Consider the following 23,312-nt stretch of genomic DNA (forward strand, 5'->3'; position numbering starts at 1 on the left):
CCGTAAACCACGGGTATGACAAAATATTTTTTTTTACTGCTCTAATTCCGTTGGTAACCAGTTTATAAGAGCAATAAGGCACCTCGGGGGTTTGTGGTATATGGCCAATATACCTTGGCTGAGGGCTGTATCCAGGAACTCTGCGTTGCGTCGTGCTTAAGAACAGCCCTTAGCTGTGGTATATTGGCCATATACCACACCCCCTGGGGCCTTATTGCTTAATTATAGCTTACTTAATCAATCAATGAAATTGAAAACGATGCGATATCAAATGGTACCTATTGTAGTGCTACTTGTTTCACTTAGTCCCAAATATTCTAAGAGCTAGTTACTGAGTAATAATAATTTGTTTCCATGTTATGTTTAAGTAAATAACAGGTAGAAAGCAGGCTGTAAAATAAAGTGTAACTAAACGTAGTATAATAAGCAAACAGTACCACTGTTGGACGTTGGATCAATGTAAAGACAGTCAGCAAGCTGGACTTGCCTTTTCACTATACAAGTGTTCAAAACACACCATATATATACACAATATATTGATAAATATATATGTACAAACTAAAATACATATGTAATTACATGCGACAGCTGCTCATTGACTCCCTATTAATTTACTAAGGTTTGATAATGATTGTGTCCCAAATGGCACTGTATTTCCTACATGGGGCAATTATATAAAATCATGTACTTTGTGGGATAAATAAAGTATTTCTCCTTGGTCAAAAGTAGTGCACTATGTAGGGAATAGGCTGCCATTTGGGACACAGATTTAACAATGCAAGAATGTAATGCTGCTGCTGCTGATGATGATGATGAGGATGATGATGATGACGATGATGAAGTTAGGAATGATATCTGGATTAAAGTACAGAGAGACCAGAACATACAGCTTGTTAAATGTGTATGCTATACTGTATGCCTTGATCTTCCTCCACTATAATTAATTAATTAATGATTATATAAATTGTTAGCGTTGATCTCTGTTATGTCCCTGATGTGATAAATGGTATTTATTTGAACTTTGAGATGAGGGGGCTGTGTCCCAACTAGCACCCTATTCCCTATATAGTGCACTACTTTTGACCGGAGCCCTATGGGCCCTGGTTAAAAGTAGTGCACTACACAGACAATAGGGTGCCATTTGGGACGTAGACAGGCTTTTTTTCTGTTGAGACATTCCATGTTCTGCCAGATACCATAATGCTTTACTAAGATATTGTTGGTCTCACTAACGAATTTAAGTTAACTGTAGCAACATACCAGAGGCTTCATTTAAATCACTTCATTCCTTTCATCTCTTCTGTTTTTGGATGTTCCTGAAGCACATCACATATACCGTACTCGTCATCTCATTACCATTAAATAACCTTTTAACAACCTTTTAAAGACGTTCACTCTGTCTGCACAGTTACAACTAAACTGCAAAATCTCCATACTGGCCTATAACGTTTGTGTTATTATCCATTGTTGTAAGTTATTATTTGTGTTATTTATATAAAAACCAAAGATTAGTTATTATGGGGTGTTTGGAGTGTAAATTATTTATTTTCTAAGATGTGTTTTGCCACGTCATCTTTGGGGACATAAACCATGCCCTCACTCTGCCACTACCCATAAGCCTCGCTGGCCAGGAGTCTGAGCAGAGGGTTCGGTTGGAACCAGAGAATCAACAACCTATCAGCTGCCAACAACACATTAGAGGAACAGCAAAATACAAGACATTCAGAGAATAACTGAACGGCAAAATGCAAGACATTCTAGGAATAACTGAATGGCAAAATGCAAGACATTCTAGGAATAACTGAACGGCAAAATGCAAGACATTCTAGGAATAACTGAACGGCAAAATGCAAGACATTCTAGGAATAACTGGGCAGGAATATCAAAAGGATCCGCTGTGCTGCTGTACTATGGATAATCAACCAGCCTATATCTGACAACTTAAGTGTTTTGTATTTTAAACACAGACACTGATATACAGAATGTCATTGGGTTCCACAATCATAGAGGTGTTCAGGAAAAACATAACACATTTGAATAAACAAATAAACTCCTGTAAAGTTTAAACTTAACAACATGACACTCAACTAAAAAGTTTAGTTGAATTGACTTGAACTGTTAGTCATTGAGTTTCATCATATCTTTGTTATCTATACTCTCAATTAATTCAACTAAATTACTTAATAACCACTTTAATATTTAGAATATAAAGCAGTTTGTTACATCCAACCAAATGTATGTTATCATGTTACTATAACCGAGATGCTAATGACCCTGTTAGAAATCCGGAATATGGTTCTCGGTAAAGACGGAACAGATCAAGACGAGAGGTGGGGAGTGTGTTATGTACCTCCATCGAAGTTGATTTGCGAAGTTTCATCAAAATTGGTGTCATATTGCCTTAGATGTGCTGGTAGGAAATTTTGATTTTAACATTGAGCATTAATCAATGCCTCGGGTACCATAACAATGTTTTATACGTTATATGTTATATAATGTATAATATAACAACAGTATATTATTGGATTGTGGGTTTACCGGTTAAACCACAACAAAAGACAAGTATCCATGCCTGGTGATCCTCTAAGATCTTCTAGGATCTCTAAAGATCTTTTCAGGATGTGAGCTTGGCTAGGATCTCAAAAACATATTCAGAGATTGTGAGTTAAGACCCCTACAGAGCCATATATAATTCTAACACCATCCATTAGTCTCTTAATACTGCCGGCCTAAAACAAAATCCTGCAGTTTATCACAGTATAAAGGTCTGCTGCAGGTCTGGGTCCTTCAGACTGCTGATGTTAATAAAACGCTCTCTCACTGCGTTGGAGTTCTCTCCAGAGATGTTAACCAGACTAGTTCCCAGCTTATATGACTAAAGGACTAGATAATCAAATCTGCTGTCCTTTGTCCCAACAAGATTAAATACACATCGGGAAGATAAATCTGGAAAAAGTTTCATTTAGATAAGGGTCCAGCAGTGAGATGCATGAGACAAATGAATTACATTATTCCCTGTCTGATAAAGTACACCAGAATAACACAAGTCCTGGATACATCTCTTAATTTGATGCAGGGGCAGATAAAAATATGTCAACACACGGACTGAATGTTGTAATAATTTGCTCATAACTTTATATTGTATTGAGTGAAATCTGAGCGCTGTCAGATTGAGGGTAGAGCATATTGGCAGTTGGCCACACACACACACCATACACCAACACTGTACACACCATACACAAACACTGTACACGCACACCACAGGAGGTCAGTGGCACCTTAATTGGGGAGGACGGGCTCATGGTATTGGCTGGAGCGGAATGAGTGGAATGGTATCAAATACATCAAACACATGGTTTCCATGGTTTCCATGTGTTTGATACAATTACATTCGCTCTGTTCCAGACATTATTATGAGCTGTCCTCCCCTCATCAGCCTCCACTGATGCACACATATAGGCAGATAGATGAAAGCTTTACCTTCTGTTGGGGTTCACATCTGGCTCCGAGCAGCTCTGACAGATAAAGAGAGTGAAGTTGAGAGAGAAAACCCCAGAATGAGGTTGACGCAAACAAAGTCTGAGCAAGGTGAAGGCTTCTGCCAAGTCACGCAAAGTTAGTCTTAGCAGACTTGTAACATGTTCAAAATGTAAACACATTTCTAACTCAAGGCTGTGGATTCCCAACAGACTGTGGAGGAGACTGCAGCCAACAGGAGCTAACTGGGTTGTAGAGAAGAGAGCTGGGTCTGCTAAGAGCATAGAGGAGAGAGCTGGCTAGGCCTGCTACGAACATAGAGGAGAGAGGAGAGAGCTGGCTAGACCTGCTACGAACATAGAGGAGAGAGGAGAGAGCTGGCTAGACCTGCTACGAACATAGAGGACAGAGGAGAGAGCTGGCTAGGCCTGCTATGAACATAGAGGACAGAGGAGAGAGCTGGCTAGGCCTGCTACGAACATAGAGGACAGAGGAGAGAGCTGGCTAGACCTGCTACGAACATAGAGGAGAGAGGAGAGAGCTGGCTAGACCTGCTACGAACATAGAGGAGAGAGGAGAGAGCTGGCTAGGCCTGCTACGAACATAGAGGAGAGAGGAGAGAGCTGGCTAGGCCTGCTACGAACATAGAGGAGAGAGGAGAGAGCTGGCTAGACCTGCTACGAACATAGAGGAGAGAGGAGAGAGCTGGCTAGGCCTGCTACGAACATAGAGGAGAGAGGAGAGAGCTGGCTAGGCCTGCTACGAACATAGAGGACAGAGGAGAGAGCTGGGTCTGCTAAGAGCATAGAGGAGAGAGGAGAGAGCTGGCTAGGCCTGCTACGAACATAGAGGACAGAGGAGAGAGCTGGCTAGGCCTGCTACGAACATAGAGGAGAGAGGAGAGAGCTGGCTAGGCCTGCTACGAACATAGAGGAGAGAGGAGAGAGCTGGCTAGACCTGCTACGAACATAGAGGAGAGAGGAGAGAGCTGGCTAGGCCTGCTACGAACATAGAGGAGAGAGGAGAGAGCTGGCTAGGCCTGCTACGAACATAGAGGACAGAGGAGAGAGCTGGGTCTGCTAAGAGCATAGAGGAGAGAGGAGAGAGCTGGCTAGGCCTGCTACGAACATAGAGGACAGAGGAGAGAGCTGGCTAGACCTGCTACGAACATAGAGGAGAGAGGAGAGAGCTGGCTAGGCCTGCTACGAACATAGAGGAGAGAGGAGAGAGCTGGCTAGGCCTGCTACGAACATAGAGGAGAGAGGAGAGAGCTGGCTAGACCTGCTACGAACATAGAGGAGAGAGGAGAGAGCTGGCTAGGCCTGCTACGAACATAGAGGAGAGAGGAGAGAGCTGGCTAGGCCTGCTACGAACATAGAGGACAGAGGAGAGAGCTGGGTCTGCTAAGAGCATAGAGGAGAGAGGAGAGAGCTGGCTAGGCCTGCTACGAACATAGAGGACAGAGGAGAGAGCTGGCTAGGCCTGCTACGAACATAGAGGAGAGAGGAGAGAGCTGGCTAGACCTGCTACGAACATAGAGGACAGAGGAGAGAGCTGGCTAGGCCTGCTATGAACATAGAGGACAGAGGAGAGAGCTGGCTAGGCCTGCTACGAACATAGAGGACAGAGGAGAGAGCTGGCTAGACCTGCTACGAACATAGAGGAGAGAGGAGAGAGCTGGCTAGACCTGCTACGAACATAGAGGAGAGAGGAGAGAGCTGGCTAGGCCTGCTACGAACATAGAGGAGAGAGGAGAGAGCTGGCTAGGCCTGCTACGAACATAGAGGAGAGAGGAGAGAGCTGGCTAGACCTGCTACGAACATAGAGGAGAGAGGAGAGAGCTGGCTAGGCCTGCTACGAACATAGAGGAGAGAGGAGAGAGCTGGCTAGGCCTGCTACGAACATAGAGGACAGAGGAGAGAGCTGGGTCTGCTAAGAGCATAGAGGAGAGAGGAGAGAGCTGGCTAGGCCTGCTACGAACATAGAGGACAGAGGAGAGAGCTGGCTAGACCTGCTACGAACATAGAGGAGAGAGGAGAGAGCTGGCTAGGCCTGCTACGAACATAGAGGAGAGAGGAGAGAGCTGGCTAGGCCTGCTACGAACATAGAGGAGAGAGGAGAGAGCTGGCTAGACCTGCTACGAACATAGAGGAGAGAGGAGAGAGCTGGCTAGGCCTGCTACGAACATAGAGGAGAGAGGAGAGAGCTGGCTAGGCCTGCTACGAACATAGAGGACAGAGGAGAGAGCTGGGTCTGCTAAGAGCATAGAGGAGAGAGGAGAGAGCTGGCTAGGCCTGCTACGAACATAGAGGACAGAGGAGAGAGCTGGCTAGGCCTGCTACGAACATAGAGGAGAGAGGAGAGAGCTGGCTAGGCCTGCTACGAACATAGAGGAGATAGGAGAGAGCTGGCTAGGCCTGCTAGGAACATAGAGGACAGAGGAGAGAGCTGGCTAGACCTGCTACGAACATAGAGGACAGAGGAGAGAGCTGGCTAGGCCTGCTACGAACATAGAGGACAGAGGAGAGAGCTGGCTAGGCCTGCTACGAACATAGAGGAGAGAGCTGGCTAGGCCTGCTACGAACATAGAGGAGAGAGGAGAGAGCTGGCTAGGCCTGCTACGAACATAGAGGACAGAGGAGAGAGCTGGGTCTGCTAAGAGCATAGAGGAGAGAGGAGAGAGCTGGCTAGGCCTGCTAGGAACATAGAGGACAGAGGAGAGAGCTGGCTAGGCCTGCTAGGAACATAGAGGACAGAGGAGAGAGCTGGCTAGACCTGCTACGAACATAGAGGACAGAGGAGAGAGCTGGCTAGGCCTGCTACGAACATAGAGGAGAGAGGAGAGAGCTGGCTAGGCCTGCTATGAACATAGAGGAGAGAGGAGAGAGCTGGCTAGGCCTGCTACGAACATAGAGGACAGAGGAGAGAGCTGGCTAGGCCTGCTAGGAACATAGAGGACAGAGGAGAGAGCTGGCTAGGCCTGCTAGGAACATAGAGGACAGAGGAGAGAGCTGGCTAGGCCTGCTACGAACATAGAGGACAGAGGAGAGAGCTGGCTAGGCCTGCTACGAACATAGAGGAGAGAGGAGAGAGCTGGCTAGGCCTGCTAGGAACATAGAGGACAGAGGAGAGAGCTGGCTAGGCCTGCTACGAACATAGAGGACAGAGGAGAGAGCTGGCTAGGCCTGCTACGAACATAGAGGAGAGAGGAGAGAGCTGGCTAGGCCTGCTACGAACATAGAGGACAGAGGAGAGAGCTGGCTAGGCCTGCTAGGAACATAGAGGACAGAGGAGAGAGCTGGCTAGGCCTGCTACGAACATAGAGGAGAGAGGAGAGAGCTGGCTAGGCCTGCTACGAACATAGAGGACAGAGGAGAGAGCTGGCTAGGCCTGCTAGGAACATAGAGGACAGAGGAGAGAGCTGGCTAGGCCTGTTAGGAACATAGAGGACAGAAGAGAGAGCTGGCTAGGCCTGCTACGAACATAGAGGACAGAGGAGAGAGCTGGCTAGACCTGCTACGAACATAGAGGTGAGAGGAGAGAGCTGGCTAGACCTGCTAGGAACATAGAGGACAGAGGAGAGAGCTGGCTAGGCCTGCTACGAACATAGAGGACAGAGGAGAGAGCTGGCTAGACCTGCTAGGAACATAGAGGACAGAGGAGAGAGCTGGCTAGACCTGCTAGGAACATAGAGGACAGAGGAGAGAGCTGGCTAGACCTGCTACGAACATAGAGGAGAGAGGAAAGAGCTGGCTAGGCCTGCTAGGAACATAGAGGACAGAGGAGAGAGCTGGCTAGGCCTGCTAGGAACATAGAGGACAGAGGAGAGAGCTGGCTAGGCCTGCTAGGAACATAGAGGACAGAGGAGAGAGCTGGCTAGGCCTCCTACGAACATAGAGGAGAGAGGAGAGAGCTGGCTAGGCCTGCTACGAACATAGAGGCGAGAGAGAGCTGGCTAGGCCTGCTACGAACATAGAGGCGAGAGGAGAGAGCTGGCTAGGCCTGTTAGGAACATAGAGGAGAGAGGAGAGAGCTGGCTAGGCCTGTTAGGAACATAGAGGAGAGAGGAGAGAGCTGGCTAGGCCTGTTAGGAACATAGAGGAGAGAGGAGAGAGCTGGCTAGCCCTGCTAGGAACATAGAGGACAGAGGAGAGAGCTGGCTAGGCCTGCTAGGAACATAGAGGACAGAGGAGAGAGCTGGCTAGGCCTGTTAGGAACATAGAGGAGTGAGGAGAAAGCTGGCTTGCTATGAGCATAGAGGAAAGAGGAGAGAGCTGGCTGGCCCTGCTAGGCACAAATCAAATCAAATCAAAATCAAATCTAATTTTATTTGTCACATGGGCCGAATACAACAGGTGTAGACCCTTACAGTGAAATGCTTACTTACAAGCCCTTAACCAATGATGCAGTTTTAAGAAAGAATATCCCCCAAAAATTACAGAAAAATACGCCTCAAAAATACAAATCATACGAAATAAAAGTAACAAATAATTAAAGAGCAGCAATAAAAATAACAATAGCGAGGCTATATACAGGGGGTACCGGTACCGAGTCAATGTGTGGGGGCATCGGTTAGTCTAGGTAATTGGGGTAATATGTACATGTAGGTAGAGTTATTAAAGTGACTATGCATAGATAATAAGCAGAGAGTAGCAGCAGCATAAAAGAGGGGTGGGGGTGCAATGCAAATAGTCTGGGTAGCCAAATAATCTGGGTAGCCATTTGAACATAGAGGAGAGAGGAGAGAGCTGGCTAGGCCTGCTAGGAACATAGAGGAGAGAGCTGGCTAGGCCTGCTAGGAACATAGAGGAGAGAGCTGGCTAGGCCTGCTAGGATCATAGAGGAGAGAGCTGGCTAGGCCTGCTACGAACATAGAGGAGAGAGCTGGCTAGGCCTGCTACGAACATAGAGGAGAGAGCTGGCTAGGCCTGCTAGGAACATAGAGGAGAGACCTGGCTAGGCCTGTTAGGAACATAGAGGAGAGAGCTGGCTAGGCCTGCTAGGAACATAGAGGAGAGAGCTGGCTAGGCCTGCTAGGAACATAGAGGAGAGAGGAGAGAGCTGGCTAGGCCTGTTAGGAACATAGAGGAGACTGCCTGGGACACAGAAAACAGCTATAGGTAGAGAAGAGAGCTATAGGTAGCTATGGAGGCTAGGCCTGCTATGAACATAAAGGACAGAGAGCTAGCAAGGCCTGCTAATAACATAGAGGACAGAGAGCTAGCAAGGCCTGCTATAAACATAGAGGACAGAGAGCTAGCAAGGCCTGCTATAAACAGAGGACAGAGAGCTAGCAAGGCCTGCTATAAACATAGAGGACAGAGAGCTAGCAAGGCCTGCTATGAACATAAAGGACAGAGAGCTAGCAAGGCCTGCTATGAACATAGAGGACAGAGAGCTAGCAAGGCCTGCTATGAACAGAGGACATAGAGCTAGCAAGGCCTGCTATGAACATAGAGGACAGAGAGCTAGCAAGGCCTGCTATGAACATAGAGGACAGAGAGCTAGCAAGGCCTGCTATGAACATAGAGGACAGAGAGCTAGTAAGGCCTGCTATGAACATAGAGGACAGAGAGCTAGTAAGGCCTGCTATAAATATAGAGGACAGAGAGCTAGCAAGGCCTGCTAATAACATAAGAGGAGAGAGATAGCTATGGGGGTTAGGCTTGCTTGCTAGGAATTTAAAGGAGAGAGGAGAGCTAGCTATGAGAGTGTACACAGGGCAGGCTCTAGCCTTTTGGGGGCCTTAAGCGTGATTTGGTTGTGTGGGGATATATTTTCTCATAACTGGATGGGATGACTAACTTAGAAAGAATGCATTAATGATTAAAGCATAAAAGGTTTGTACTGTACTGATATAAATTGTTTCACATAACAAGCTGTGATTCATGTGAGGAACGTTAGGGGGTAGGATGAGATGAGACTTGTATTTCTCACAGACACGAACACTTCTTCTATTGTGATCTGTGAACCGACCAAGGACGTGTACTGCAAAAGTGCTGACTTTCTGGATAAGTTGCAAAACAACTAGACACCTGGCAACAGAGATGCGCCAAGGGACTGGGACCAGCCTGTGCGCCAACGGATTGGTTGAGTAAGTCTAAACCACGCTCAGTCTCTACTCTGATTGGCCAGCAGAGAGTGGGAACTATCTCTGTCAGAGTATTTGAAGAAGAACCTGTAACAATGGATTAGTTCTGTGTCTGCCCTGCGTGGTATTTCAGTGGACCCGTATATACGAACATCATATTTACCATTGAAGTGGTTTGCATTAATTAAAATACTAGTCTATTTAGAAGACGTGTATTGACCTCTTTTGTTCCTAATACCAGATTTGAATTGACGCAACTTAACAATTGGTGACCACCGACTGTGATCTGGTAGAAGGGACTTCGCTGGGTATTGTCCGGCCCATTGGACATCTCTGTCATTGAACGGTGTGTTTCACAAAAAGTCCGGACTACTAAAAAAGGTAAGCAGACACCTATTGTTATATAACTAAAGTTCTGCACATTGGCTTTATCCAAATTAATTTTTGTGAAACACCTGTCTGATGTAAGTGAACTAAATTATGAAACTATTATGAGTAGATAAGCACCATATTGTGACATGCAAACCTTTGGTGAATGTGATGTTAAACCATGGTACCAGAGAGTATTTGTGCTACCGGCAAGGTCCGTAACTGTGGAGTACGGCTAGGTTCGGAGACAATACTGACATCAATCGGCAAGGTCCGTAACTGCGAGAATACGGCTAGGTTCGAAGATACAGGGAATAATTGACTTAGTAATTGCTATCGGCAAGGTCCGTAACTACGAGGATACGGCTAGGTTCGAAGAATTACACCGGCAAGGTCCGTAACTACGAGGGTACGGCTAGGTTCGGGAAATGTTAGATAATACTAGCGACTGGCAAGGTCCGTAACTTCGAGGGTACGGCTAGGTTCAGCTGAGTATTTTTTAGATAGAGAGGAGGCTGTGTGCCCCATAGTAGAAGGAGGCTGTGTGCCCCATAGTAGAAGGAGGCTGTGAGCCCCATAGTAGAAGGAGGCTGTGTGCCCCATAGTAGAAGGAGGCTGTGTGCCCCATAGTAGAAGGAGGCTGTGTGCCCCATAGTAGAAGGAGGCTGTGTGCCCCATAGTAGAAGGAGGCTGTGTGCCCCATAGTAGAAGGAGGCTGTGTGCCCCATAGTAGAAGGAGGCTGTGTGCCCCATAGTAGAAGGAGGCTGTGTGCCCCACTGTGTATCGTTGTTGACTGTGTGTCATAAGACATTTTAGTTGTGTGACATAGAATTACGATTGTGTGTCGAGTGTAAGTGTGTCATTTATGACTGTGTGACATATTTGACTGTGTGATAGGATTATGACTGTGTATTGTGAGTGAGTGCGATAACTGTGTACTATTTTTGCTGTGTGATAACTGTATACTACGTTTAACTGTGTAATAACTGTGTACCATTTTGGCTGTGAATACAAACAATATTTTAAAACAGTAAATAATGAGAATTACAATTAGGAAATAAAGTTTAAATTGTGCAAACGTTAACAAAAGACACCCATAGGAGGTAATTTAAATAGATAGGCAGTGCGACGCTATGGCACATATCAGCTCAGACTAGATATGACTAGGTTCAAAGGAGACACTTAAAATTCTTTAAGACAGGGGTGACGATATGCATGAGAGTGTGAATGATAAACCTGTATACCTTGATAGAAAACTAATTGGGAATTAAAGACGTCTGTGGCTGTCCAAACTGTATAATTTGGGGATAACTGTTGGGTTTGTGGTTGCTTAAACCGTATAACCCGTTAATAACAACTGGGAGCATAAAGCTAAAGTGATGAATGGCTAGTGTGACTGAAACGTTTGAGCTGATATGATTGAACTGTGGCGTTTGATGTTTGACCCTGCAAAATACTGGTTAAACAATTAGACTGAAATAATTCGGTTTATCGTTGAAATATAAATATGCACCGACTTTAACTAATTAGGTGGGAATAATTTGATTTAAATAAATAGACTAAAGTACTTTAAATAAGGGCAGAATATTGGAAACGCTAAAACGAAAAACAGCTCCTCAAAAAGCCTGTTCCCACTGGACACGGAAGAGAGAGTTGCGAGGGGAGGGGCTGGAGACAGCGAGAGTGTGGCTTTTGAAAAGTCAGGAAGGACTAGGGGGTGATTTGTGTCGATTAAGAATTGGCTAAAAACACCACGAAGCGATTGTTTGAGAGGTGCCTGTGGGTTTCTGTCGATATATACGTATGAACTTGCTCACCCGAACGTAGACGTACATCATGGGTGAGAAAGTAGAGAATATTTACATTTGCATTTTTGGTAATTTGGCAGACGCTCTTGTCCAGAGCGACTTACAGGAGCAATTGGGGTTGGGTGCCTTGCTCGAGGGCACATCGGCAGATTTTTCGCCTGGTCGGCTCGGGGATTGGAACCGGCGACCTCTCGGTTGTTGGCGCGGCACTATTGGTCACTAAGCTGCCTGCCGCCCCATATGAGTTTAAGGTTGTGCCGTTGTTTGATCATGTGATAAGGTTTAATGGGTAATCGGACCATAACTAATGTGGTTATGGAAGTAATGTATAAATAGTGGAGAGCCAATAGAGGGCTCCATTGAACTATTATGGTTTATTTGGCATTTCAATGGCATAAGGTGAAATCTGTATGTATGAGGGGAATTCGCTTATGTTTTATTATAGTATTATGGACACGCCGTAATAAATAAACTGAACCAAACAAGACGTTACTACAGCAATAGAGGATGGTTAATGTTGTTACGTTAGTTTTTAAACCCGATGATAGAGGTAAATGCAGAACGCTGTTTGAGAGTGTGTTTTATTTATTTTTTTGAGACGAAAGGGCTGGCTAGACGGGGAGTGATGACGTGGCTGGTTATGCGACATGAAAGTATTTACTTTGAAAGCATCGCGGAATGTGTGGAGTGACTGGCGATGTATGTAGAGGGTTCCTGGTTCGAAAACAGGTAGGGACAGTAGGTAAAGCTTTCGCATTGGGGCTATAGACCTAGATTACTATGTGGATTGGGAAATGTGAAAGGTTGAATTAGATAGCTTAAGTAGAAGTATTCTAGAAAGGTCTATGAAAATATGTTACTAGGTCCTTGCCCCTTCCCCGTTGGATAGAAAGGAGCAAGGGGAGGGGTGAGAGAGAGTTCAAATGTTAGGAACATTAGCAAGTATTTGTTTTATTAATTAGGGCCTAATCAGAGAGAACAGTTAAATAAATTGAATAGCGAACTGAAATGGGTTAGCGGGAAAATAGAAATAGTTGGTAAATTTTAGAACGATAATTTATTTTCGTTAAGGGGAACAAGGGATGCAAGTGGCATTGGCTGTTGTGCTGGGGGAATGGCGCCAGCCTGTGGTGGGTTCTGGATTTGTTACATAAACAAACTTATATTTTAAACTAAAGTGATGGAATAGGCTACAATTATAACATTATCAGAAAAAGGGCACAATTTAATGTGAAATAGTTATTACAATTATTATTGATAGTTATTACAGTTATTATCATTGATCCAGTAATGATAAAAGGATAGTAGAGGAAAGGCAAGGGATTAAATCTCATTTAGGGAAATAAGAAGAGTATGAAATATTAGGGAGAAAATACCATTAACTGAGGGATATAAAACGTTTAGCTGAAAAGAAAACAGGAATAATTTACCTTACACCCTAATATAGACATTGCATTACTTTTGATGTAACCGTGATTGTATTGGCTAAAAAGTGAAGTGTGACATTTACAGGGGGGACAGGAACAATAGAAGGGGAGACAGATTTTCCTAGGGGGTTGAACAAATAATTGATAATGGATCATTTGAGATGAGATCACATGTAGCAGAGTTAGGGTAATCAATTAAATAATCATTGTATACTCGAGGAATTTTTAGTGGTTTTATGGATTAGTTATGAGGAATTAGATTGATACAAACAATTATTGATGGGTTAGGACTGGGGATATCTGTATCATGTTTTGTGTGTACTACCATCTTTAGATTATAACCAGGAGAAAGAGATTAGCTCATCTCATTGGAATGTTGCCCAGGGCTAGGGGGAGCAGTAGTGAAGTTAGGCAGTATTTAGGTCATAAAAGTGAGCTACCAAATTAAGTGAGGCCTGGCTATTTGTGGTTGTTGTTTTTCAAATTGGGTTTTTCAAACAAAAAACAACACACCTAGTATGATGTTTATAAAGCCTTGTTGTTAAAATTGTAGGGGGTTTTCAGCAGGTCAAGGGTGATAGGTCTTAGTTTCAGCAGGTCTTAGAGGAGCACGCACAGTGAATTTTATGGAGTTTTTTAGGTTTTGGCTGAGTTTGGGGTATATTTGATTTCTTATGAGAATGAATGTCATGAGGACTTACTGAACACTTGGGATAACTAACATTTATGAAATATTTAGAATAATGGTAATGTTTGGTATACTATGGGATGGAACAGTTCGTTAAATGATTTCAATGGCCTCTGAACTCTGTCTATTTAGAAGACGTGTATTGACCTCTTTTGTTCCTAATACCAGATTTGAATTGACGCAACTTAACAGTTGGGTGTAGGGCTGTTACGGTGACCATATTACCACCACACTGGTGGTCACGAGTCATGACCGCAGTCAAATTCTACGTGACCGTTTAGTCACGGTAACTAGGCTTCTCCAAGCTCTGATGCTGCTGATGGTCATTAGTAGCCTACCAAACCTGCTAACTGCCTGGTACTCAGCACTCTATTGTCCCTCTAATCACTCTGACATCAATGCAAATGTCATCGAAAATCTAATCAAACACTTCATGAGAGCCCATGAGCTCATGTTGCCCAACATTTCTATAGGCTACGCAACTGCATGAGAAAACAGAGTTTTGTTGGCCTCTATTAAAAAGAGGAGGATCCCATCAGCTTTCTATAGGCTAGGCCTACTATATTTATTGCTCAACTTTCCTAATATTAAGCACATTGCTTCTCTTCACAACATGAGTATAGCCTACCTGGTTGGCATGAAAATGAACCACGGGAAAAGCGTCCTCCATTCGCTATTTAAGTGCATAGATTACTTATTTTTTTCCCCTGCCCCTGTTCCGAGACAGGTGCATGATAATGGTCCATTCTAAATCAAAACTAATATCACACATATATTATTTAGTATATGTAAAGACAAGATTAAATCAAGAAGAAGTCTGATGGGTGACAATATCAGCCTATCACCTGTGAATTATATATTATCAATTGTAAATGATGCCCAGCTTGTGAGCAGTAAGGCAAGAAACAGTGCATACCATTTTTTTGTGACTTTTTCAAATCATAGTCACACAACTATGTAGCCTAGCCCATAGGCCTATATGTTTTGATAAGGTTTGTATCACAACTAAAGTGGCCAAATAACTTCTTACAATTAAGCACATTCAGCCGCTTTATAACCGGTGTAGAGACTAACTGGCATACATTGGCGGCGCACGAGTTTCAAGTTTGGGGAAAGTAATTTTCACCATAAAAATGCACTTTTATAATAAAGCATTACATGCATAATCGCATTTGCGGTCACTTTTGAGAATGGTGTTTTCCCACTAATTGATTGCATTTTGGAACATTCGCGCTTATAGCCTACTGCCGTGTGCACATTGCTGCGCTAATAATGTGAAGAAGTAGCCTAATAGTTTATCATCATTTTAAGCTAAACGTTCTGATCTGTTGCATCATTTCTTTTAAAAGGTTTTTTGATGCTAGCGGTTGTATTAATTTGGGATCTATCGCAACCCACAACTGTTCCAGACTCTGTTTGCAATATTTATTTCACACTGAAGGAAAAGTTGACAAATAGAATAGGTCAACTTTTGTACTATGGGGGATAGTAGATTGACATAGGCTAGTGCTTTTGCTGTTCGTTAGGCTTGTTCATCTTGTTGGTAGACGAATAGTAAATCTTCAATATGAGCCTAGGAATTCGATTAGGATGCGTGCAGTTGTGTCCCAGCTGTGTCTGTCTTCACTTGTAGCCTGTGAGAAGGACCCAAGATGCTTTGAGAAGGACCCAATCACTTGACGTGCATTGGCTAATATGAATTGAGATATCTGAGAGAGCCATGTGAGTGAGAGGTGATTCGGAGCACGCAGCCGGGAGAAGGGAATTATAATTATTATATTCAGCCCAAGGGCACAACGGCCACTGGCCGCAAAAGGCAGGATTTTTTTAGGGGGCTTTACGGCCACACAAAGGGGATGCCGCCGGGTAATTCAAAGTATTATCAAGTGCTTGTCAAACTGTGAATGAGAGACTGATGAAGTGTGTGTAGCCTGCGCAAATAACTAAGCAGAGCTCATGCCTTTGATGCAACTTTTTTCATATCATCATTAGTCACATCATACAGGCTTAGAATGTATTAAAAAACAAAACATATAGCCCAACGTTTGTATCACAACTAAAGTTGCATAAATAACTCTAAATTAAGCATATATGAGGACCTGTTTCTTTGTTAACTGTCCAACACAGAATAGCCGCATGTGCACACTCCCTCAAATCGTTAGGAGAAAATATCCTTTCTATTTTATTCAGCTATGTTCAATTGTATTCTTCATACTATTAATTTTATAAAATAATGCCATGGAATTCTAAGCAAATATTGTCTGCTTAATGAACTAGTGTAGCCCACAGCCATATGGCATAGCCAGATCAGGGCCTAACATAAGGACAACTCAGAGTATGCTATTCTGTTCTTCTGAAATAGACTACATTTTCTTCATATCATGTTTCTTTAGACCTGTCTAAAATAAATAATGGATTTATTGGGATGGTGTAGGCTATATTAAATGGATTTATTACACTTTTTCAAAGCTTGTAGGCTATGCGTAGAAGCCAGGAGATGCTAAATGTGTTTAAGTTAAATAATGTAAATTTGCTTGACAATCACCGGCTGACAACATTTCCTGACCACCACAGCCCTAGTTGTGTGGGCCCCCCACCTCACGGAAAAACATTTTAGTGGCCCCCCTCTTTATGGCAGAGAGAAAATCATTTGTTTTAAAGTTCAATTCTTGCAATTCTACTCATTTTGCCATGTGGCATAGATATTTACTTTGCAGTTTTACGTCACATTTCGGGCTTGAAATCTATATCCACAGTAAAACGAGTCCTATATCGACATAACCTGAAAGGCCGTTCAGCAAGGAAGAAGCCACTGCTCCAAAACCGCCATTGTCCATTTGGAAGACCCATTTGCAACCAAGCCTTAACTTCCTGACTGATGTCTTGAGATGTTGCTTCAATATATCCACATAATTTTCCTTCCTCATGATGCCATCTATTTTGTGAAGTGCACCAGTCCCTCCTGCAGCAAAGCACCCACACAGCATGATGCTGCCACCCCCGTGGAGCAGTGGCTTCTTCCTTGCTGAGCGGCCTTTCAGGTTATGTCGATATAGGACTCGTTTTACTGTGGATATAGATACTTTTGTACCTGTTTCCTCCAGCATCTTCACAAGGTCCTTTGCTGTTGTTCTGGGATTTATTTGCACTTTTCGCACCAAAGTACGTTCATCTCTAGGAGACAGAACGCGTCTCCTTCCTGAGCGGTATGACGGCTGCGTGGTCCCATGGTGTTTATACTTGCGTACTATTGTTTGTACAGATTAACGTGGTACCTTCAGGCGTTTGGAAATTGCTCCCAAGGATGAACCAGACTTGTGGAGGTCTACCATTTTTTTTCTGAGGTCTTGGCTGATTTCTTTTGATTTTCCCATGATGTCAAGCAAAGAGTCACTGAGTTTGAAGGTATGCCTTGAAATACATCCACAGGTAGACCTCCAATTGACTCAAATGATGTCAATTCGCCTATCAGAAGCTTCTAAAGCCATGACATCATTTTCGGGAATTTTCCAAGCTGTTTAAAGTCACAGTCAACTTAGTGTATGTAAACTTCTGACCCACTGGAATTTTGATACAGTGAATTATAAGTGAAATAATCTATCTGTAAACAATTGTTGGAAAAATTAGTTGTGTCATGCACAAAGTAGATGTCCTAACCGACTTGCCAAAACTATAATTTGTTAACAAGAAATTTGTGGAGTGGGTGAAAAACGAGTTTTAATGACTCTAACCTAAGTGTATGTAAACTTCCGACTTCATCTGTAGGCCATAGAAAAGACTGCCTGGGACATAGAGGAGAGGAGAGAGCTAGCTAGGAATACAGTATAAGTATAGGGAAGACATATAACTTGTACAGATGTAGGAGCTTAATTTGAGCCAATTTGCTATAGCAGGGAAATAACAGTAATTATTATGTTGAATATAATTCATGGACATTTTTGTAGGGGTTGATACACTTTTCATAAGGGAAAACCAAGTCTGAACTTTCAAAGTGAAATTACAAACTTCAGAAGCCTTTTCAAACCTAAAATACACTACAAGTTTTAAATGTCCTGCATTGCAGGAATGTTCTCCTTCAACAGGGTGATCAAATTAAGATCCTACATCTGTAGGGAGTCCTATCCCAAACATACCAAGACGATCACCTCTCCTGCCCTTTTGCTTGGCTGTATAAAGAGAAAGCGTACTATTTAAAATCTTTAAAATATACTTTGAGTGTTTGTTCTAGCCTGCCTAGAGTGCCAGGTGGGCAGGGTTTATAGTTTTAGGACGATTATATTGGTCCATTAAGCCAGGCATGCTCAATCAAGCCCAGATGGAGTATTTTAAATTATTTTAAATAGTATTTGTACCCAGTTCTGGAACAGACCCAGTCTACATCCCAAATGGCACCCAATTCCCTATATAGTGCACTTCTTTTGACCAGGGAGAATAGGATGCCATTTGGGATGCAGACCGAGTCAGAGTGGCATGAACACTGGTGATGAGTGGAATCAGCTACAGTAACATCAGTGTGGCACAGCAGCAAACTCTCCACTTGTTAAAGTAATGTGAGGAACGATTTACTACGATCCAGAGACACACTTTAAGCACAGCGGACGGCAGTAGGCCCTGCTTGCATTTGTGGCGAAGCAGGAACACACGAGACAACGTGTGTGCTTAATGCCAACAGCATGTGTGGAGGGAAGGGAAGGGGTGAGAGGGGAAGCAAGGGGAGACGGGGGAGACTGTAGGGGGTTCCAGGGGGAGACTCGGGGGAGGTAGAGGAGGGGGAGACCCAGGGAGGCCCTGGCAGCAGCTGAACTTGATACATTTGAACCTTGTTTCCCCGGAGAGTCTGGAGTGTTTGGAACCTTAGCACGGAACCCCCAGAACACCACAACACTTTCAAACAGCACTAACATTCCACACTCTCCTCTCTAGTGACAAATCTAAACCACAGAGAGAGATAATCAGTTACATACATACATACACACACACACACCACACACACACCATATAAATCCATGGCTGAGAGTTATGAGTGCAAGCTACAAATGATGATCAACAGAATATTGTGAGAATATAAGTGAATGAATTTCATATCCTACTTTCTGGTAAGTATTACATTATTAATAACAACAAGATAACTAATGTAAAGCATACTGTGTCCATAATAAGGATATAGGTTATAGGTTGAGAGCTTTTGTGAAAGAGCACAGTTAGAAAGATATGGCATATAGAAGCAAACCGGATGGACATCATGAAAATGATCTGAGAGGTTGAGGGTAGAGGAAGTTCAGGAGTAAAAACAAACAAAATAGAATTATTGTAAAATTGACTGTGTCCATAAAATGTATATAGTATGTACAGTGGGGAAAAAAGTGATGCAGACAATTACAATCTATCTGCAATATTAAAGCTGATCTACCCCCCCCCCCAAAAAAAAATATAATAATATATATATTAAATTATTTCCCTCCTCTAAAGCTGTCCATAAAAAGTTGTATCTTGAAACGTTTTTAAAAGGAGCCCATATCCCATTACTGTCCCAGAAGCACAGTGCAGTGATGGTTTGTTGTGAGCCAACACTCAGCGAGGCCGCGGCACCACAGTCAGGATGACTTGACAGTTTAATGTCTATATATCAAGTCATGCCCTCACTACATCACAGCGCTATGTGACAGAATAGAGTGCAGTAGTGATAGATAGGCATGTGTTAAAGCAGAGGTTCATGTTGTAGCTTGTTCTCTTTGTGGTTATACGCCTTACTGAAACAACAGGTCAGTAGGTTTAGCCTAAACCCTCAGTCAATCTGAAACAACGGGTCAGTAGGTTTAGCCTAAACCCTCAGTCAGTCTGAAACAACGGGTCAGTAGGTTTAGCCTAAACCCTCAGTCAATCTGAAACAACGGGTCAGTAGGTTTAGCCTAAACCCTCAGTCAATCTGAAACAACGGGTCAGTAGGTTTAGCCTAAACCCTCAGTCAGTCTGAAACAACAGGTCAGTAGGTTTAGCCTAAACCCTCAGTCAGTCTGAAACAACAGGTCAGTAGGTTTAGCCTAAACCCTTAGTCAATCTGAAACAACGGGTCAGTAGGTTTAGCCTAAACCCTCAGTCAGTCTGAAACAACGGGTCAGTAGGTTTAGCCTAAACCCTCAGTCAATCTGAAACAACAGGTCAGTAGGTTTAGCCTAAACCCTCAGTCAATCTGAAACAACGGGTCAGTAGGTTTAGCCTAAACCCTCAGTCAATCTGAAACAACAGGTCAATAGGTTTAGCCTAAACCCTCAATAAATCTGAAACAACAGGTCAGTAGATGTAAACCCTCAGTAAATCTGAAACAACAGGTCAGTAGGTTTAGCCTAAACCCTCAGTAAATCTGAAACAACAGGTCAGTAGGTTTAGCCTAAACCCTCAGTCAGTCTGAAACAACAGGTCAGTAGGTTTAGCCTAAACCCTCAGTCAGTCTGAAACAACAGGTCAGTAGGTTTAGCCTAAACCCTCAGTCAGTCTGAAACAACAGGTCAGTAGGTTTAGCCTAAACCCTCAGTCAGTCTGAAACAACAGGTCAGTAGGTTTAGCCTAAACCCTCAGTCAGTCTGAAACAACAGGTCAGTAGGTTTAGCCTAAACCCTTAGTCAATCTGAAACAACAGGTCAGTAGGTTTAGCCTAAACCCTCAGTCAGTCTGAAACAACAGGTCAGTAGGTTTAGCCTAAACCCTCAGTCAGTCTGAAACAACAGGTCAGTAGGTTTAGCCTAAACCCTCAGTCAATCTGAAACAACGGGTCAGTATGTTTAGCCTAAACCCTTAGTCAATCTGAAACAACAGGTCAGTAGATGTAAACCCTCAGTAAATCTGAAACAACAGGTCAGTAGCTAGATGTAAACCCTCAGCAAATCTGAAACAACAGGTCAGTAGCTAGATGTAAACCCTCTGTGAATCTGAAACAACAGGTCAGTAGATCAGGTCTTACCACATGCTGACTCTCCATGGCTCTCCCCGGACGTGTCTACAGGATCCAGCCAGCCCAGGTTCCAGCTCTGCCACGACAACATGGTGGGCTTCACACCTAACAGAGACACACAGGAGACGAACTATTTTTAAACACTAACTGTATGTTGTTCTTATCAAAGGAAGGCACTAAAAACTGTCAGACACCAGCCACCTATGTCATAGACTGGTCTCTCTGCTACCGAACGGCAAGCGATACCAATGGACCAAGTCTGGAACCAACAACACCCTGAAAAGCTTCTACCCCCAAGCCATAAGACTGCTAAATAGTTAACTAAATAGCTACCGGGACTATCTGCATTGACCCTTTCTGGACTAACTCTTTTGACTCATCACAGCTGCTACTGTTTATTATCTATCCTGATGCGTAGTCACTTTACCACTATCTATATGTACATATCTACCTCAATTACATCGTACCCTTGCACATGGACTCGGTACTGGTATTCCGTGTATATATCAAGTTATCGTTACTCATTGTGTATTTATTCCTCGTGTAATTAATATTTTTCTAAAATGTTTATATTGTTCTCTCTGCATTGTTGAGAAGGGCCCGTAAGCAAGCATTTCACTGTTAGTCTACACCTGTTGTTTACCAAGCATGTGACAAATACATTTTGATTTGATCTTTGTTGTTCTTTGTCATTTAGAGTATGTCATTTTGTTGTTTAGAAAGTCTGTAATGCATTGAGATGTTTAACTGTACTTTAAATACAGCGTGATGTGGTTGCATGCGATGATCACCAGACCCAAACACTAACACTAACCTGATACCCAGAGGGAGATGAGGTCAGTCAGGTCTGTCTTGAAGTCATTGCCTAGACGTTCCATGGACTCAGGGAACGCTCTGTAGAACGCTCCGTAGACCGCCTGGGCCAGGCAGTCTGCATACACCTGGAACACACACAGGCTTTACTGTGACAGCTGGATTTGTCTTGTCTTGCACAAACACTCACACTTTTCTTCAAGTAAGTTACTAGCACTGATTTTGCAGATAGCAGCAACTTTTTGAAGAAGGTTCTACAAAGATTGTGATAGCTGAATGTGCTGAATGTAAATCCCTCTGGATAACAGTGTTTGTTAAATATAAGTACCTTAAAGAGCTTGTCCTTCAGGTCCATCTGAACAGTCATCAGCAGAGAGACAAAGGCTCCAGAGATACGATCAAACAACTGGCTCTCCTCCTCCACGTTAGGCTGGGAGGGTATTGACACACAGTTCCACACTGTAAGGTACTGCAGGCTACCTAACCTGACAGCATCCAACAACTACTGTACAGTCAGAACATATTCTAAAATAAATGTTCGCACAGAGCCCTACATTTCATCCTTTACTCAACTTTATCAAGACCAATTACGTACAATATTTTGATATTCCACGTTATATTGTGCATACGTGCGTAAGACTGCCTCTGCTTAATACTGAGTATATTATAACTTAGTTGTGGAATCTGGCAGAAACCGTCAGATAAGATCATTTTCACTGCATGCTTTTTCCTCTAAATCACATTCATCTATAAATACTGTATTACCAGTGATGGATGTACTGTACTGTCTCCCCCATCATCTGCCTCATATTACTATGGATATGTATCATAGTTACATGTTTTTGTAGCATTGTGCGTTGATACAGTGCATCACAAAGGTTGGAGTGAAGTCACCTTAAATCTGTGGAGGAAGAACCACCAGAATGTGTCTTTGAGAACAGCCACGGACAGATCACACAGAAAGAACGGCCTCCAGATCTTCAGGAAGCCTGGCTGCAGTAAAGAATCATACACACACATGCACACACACACAGCAGGATTAATGATGATTAGCCTAACCCCAATGAGATGGAATTGTCCTGTTATGTACACAGCAATTAAATGGTAATTGCAAAGTGGTAATTACATAAGAATTGCATAAGAATTATGCTTTAGTATTTTGATAACTCATTGAAACAGGCACCATGTCCTTACCTGTTGGTAGGTAGTTAACAATTGTGTTGGTAAATACCAGCTGACACAGGAGTGTTAAATAAAGCATTACAGATAACTAGCTAATCTCTAATCTACTTCTCATTGAATACCAATCCACCCTGCCATTAAAGACTGGCACACAGCAGCATAGCTACAGTACATATGTGAGAGATTAATCATGTGTGTTTGGAATGCAGTCGAATCCGATCGCATGCACCGAGAGCGGGAGAGGGCCACATTCAATACACATGTGCTTGACGTGCATGCGAAGTTTGCATGCGATCCCTTTCTCTTTTTCCTAAAAGCTGTGACAGCTCAGGTATCTGTGAAACCTGACATAACATAACAAGTCTGCTCTCCATCACCCGGACCGACCACATCTGGCTTTCAGCGAGATGGATGGATATTAGTGTTTCTGGTCATAAATAAGACCTAGCCCAGCGCTGGTTTACTCTGCATTTCATTTGTCTCTCTGTTTCTGTATACTGTATAGTG

The 23,312-nt window shown here is 43.3% G+C and overlaps 1 protein-coding gene across 1 annotated transcript in view; it reads right to left on the reverse strand.

Annotated features, from left to right (window-relative positions):
* The window catches only part of LOC311115873 (protein FAM227B-like), a gene marked incomplete at both ends in the record, with an annotated part of 70,472 nt that overhangs the window by 45,752 nt on the left and 1,408 nt on the right, over positions 1–23,312 (reverse strand). The window contains 4 exons of the mRNA XM_084190996.1: positions 20,820–20,915; positions 21,625–21,751; positions 21,952–22,053; positions 22,518–22,616. Coding sequence (XP_084047122.1) covers positions 20,820–20,915; positions 21,625–21,751; positions 21,952–22,053; positions 22,518–22,616 — 424 coding nt within the window. The remainder of the gene's footprint in view (positions 1–20,819; positions 20,916–21,624; positions 21,752–21,951; positions 22,054–22,517; positions 22,617–23,312) is intronic.

Source organism: Coregonus lavaretus (genome assembly GCF_964263955.1).
Source record: "Coregonus lavaretus genome assembly, contig: HAP1_SCAFFOLD_1020, whole genome shotgun sequence".
Lineage (NCBI taxonomy): Eukaryota > Metazoa > Chordata > Actinopteri > Salmoniformes > Salmonidae > Coregonus > Coregonus lavaretus.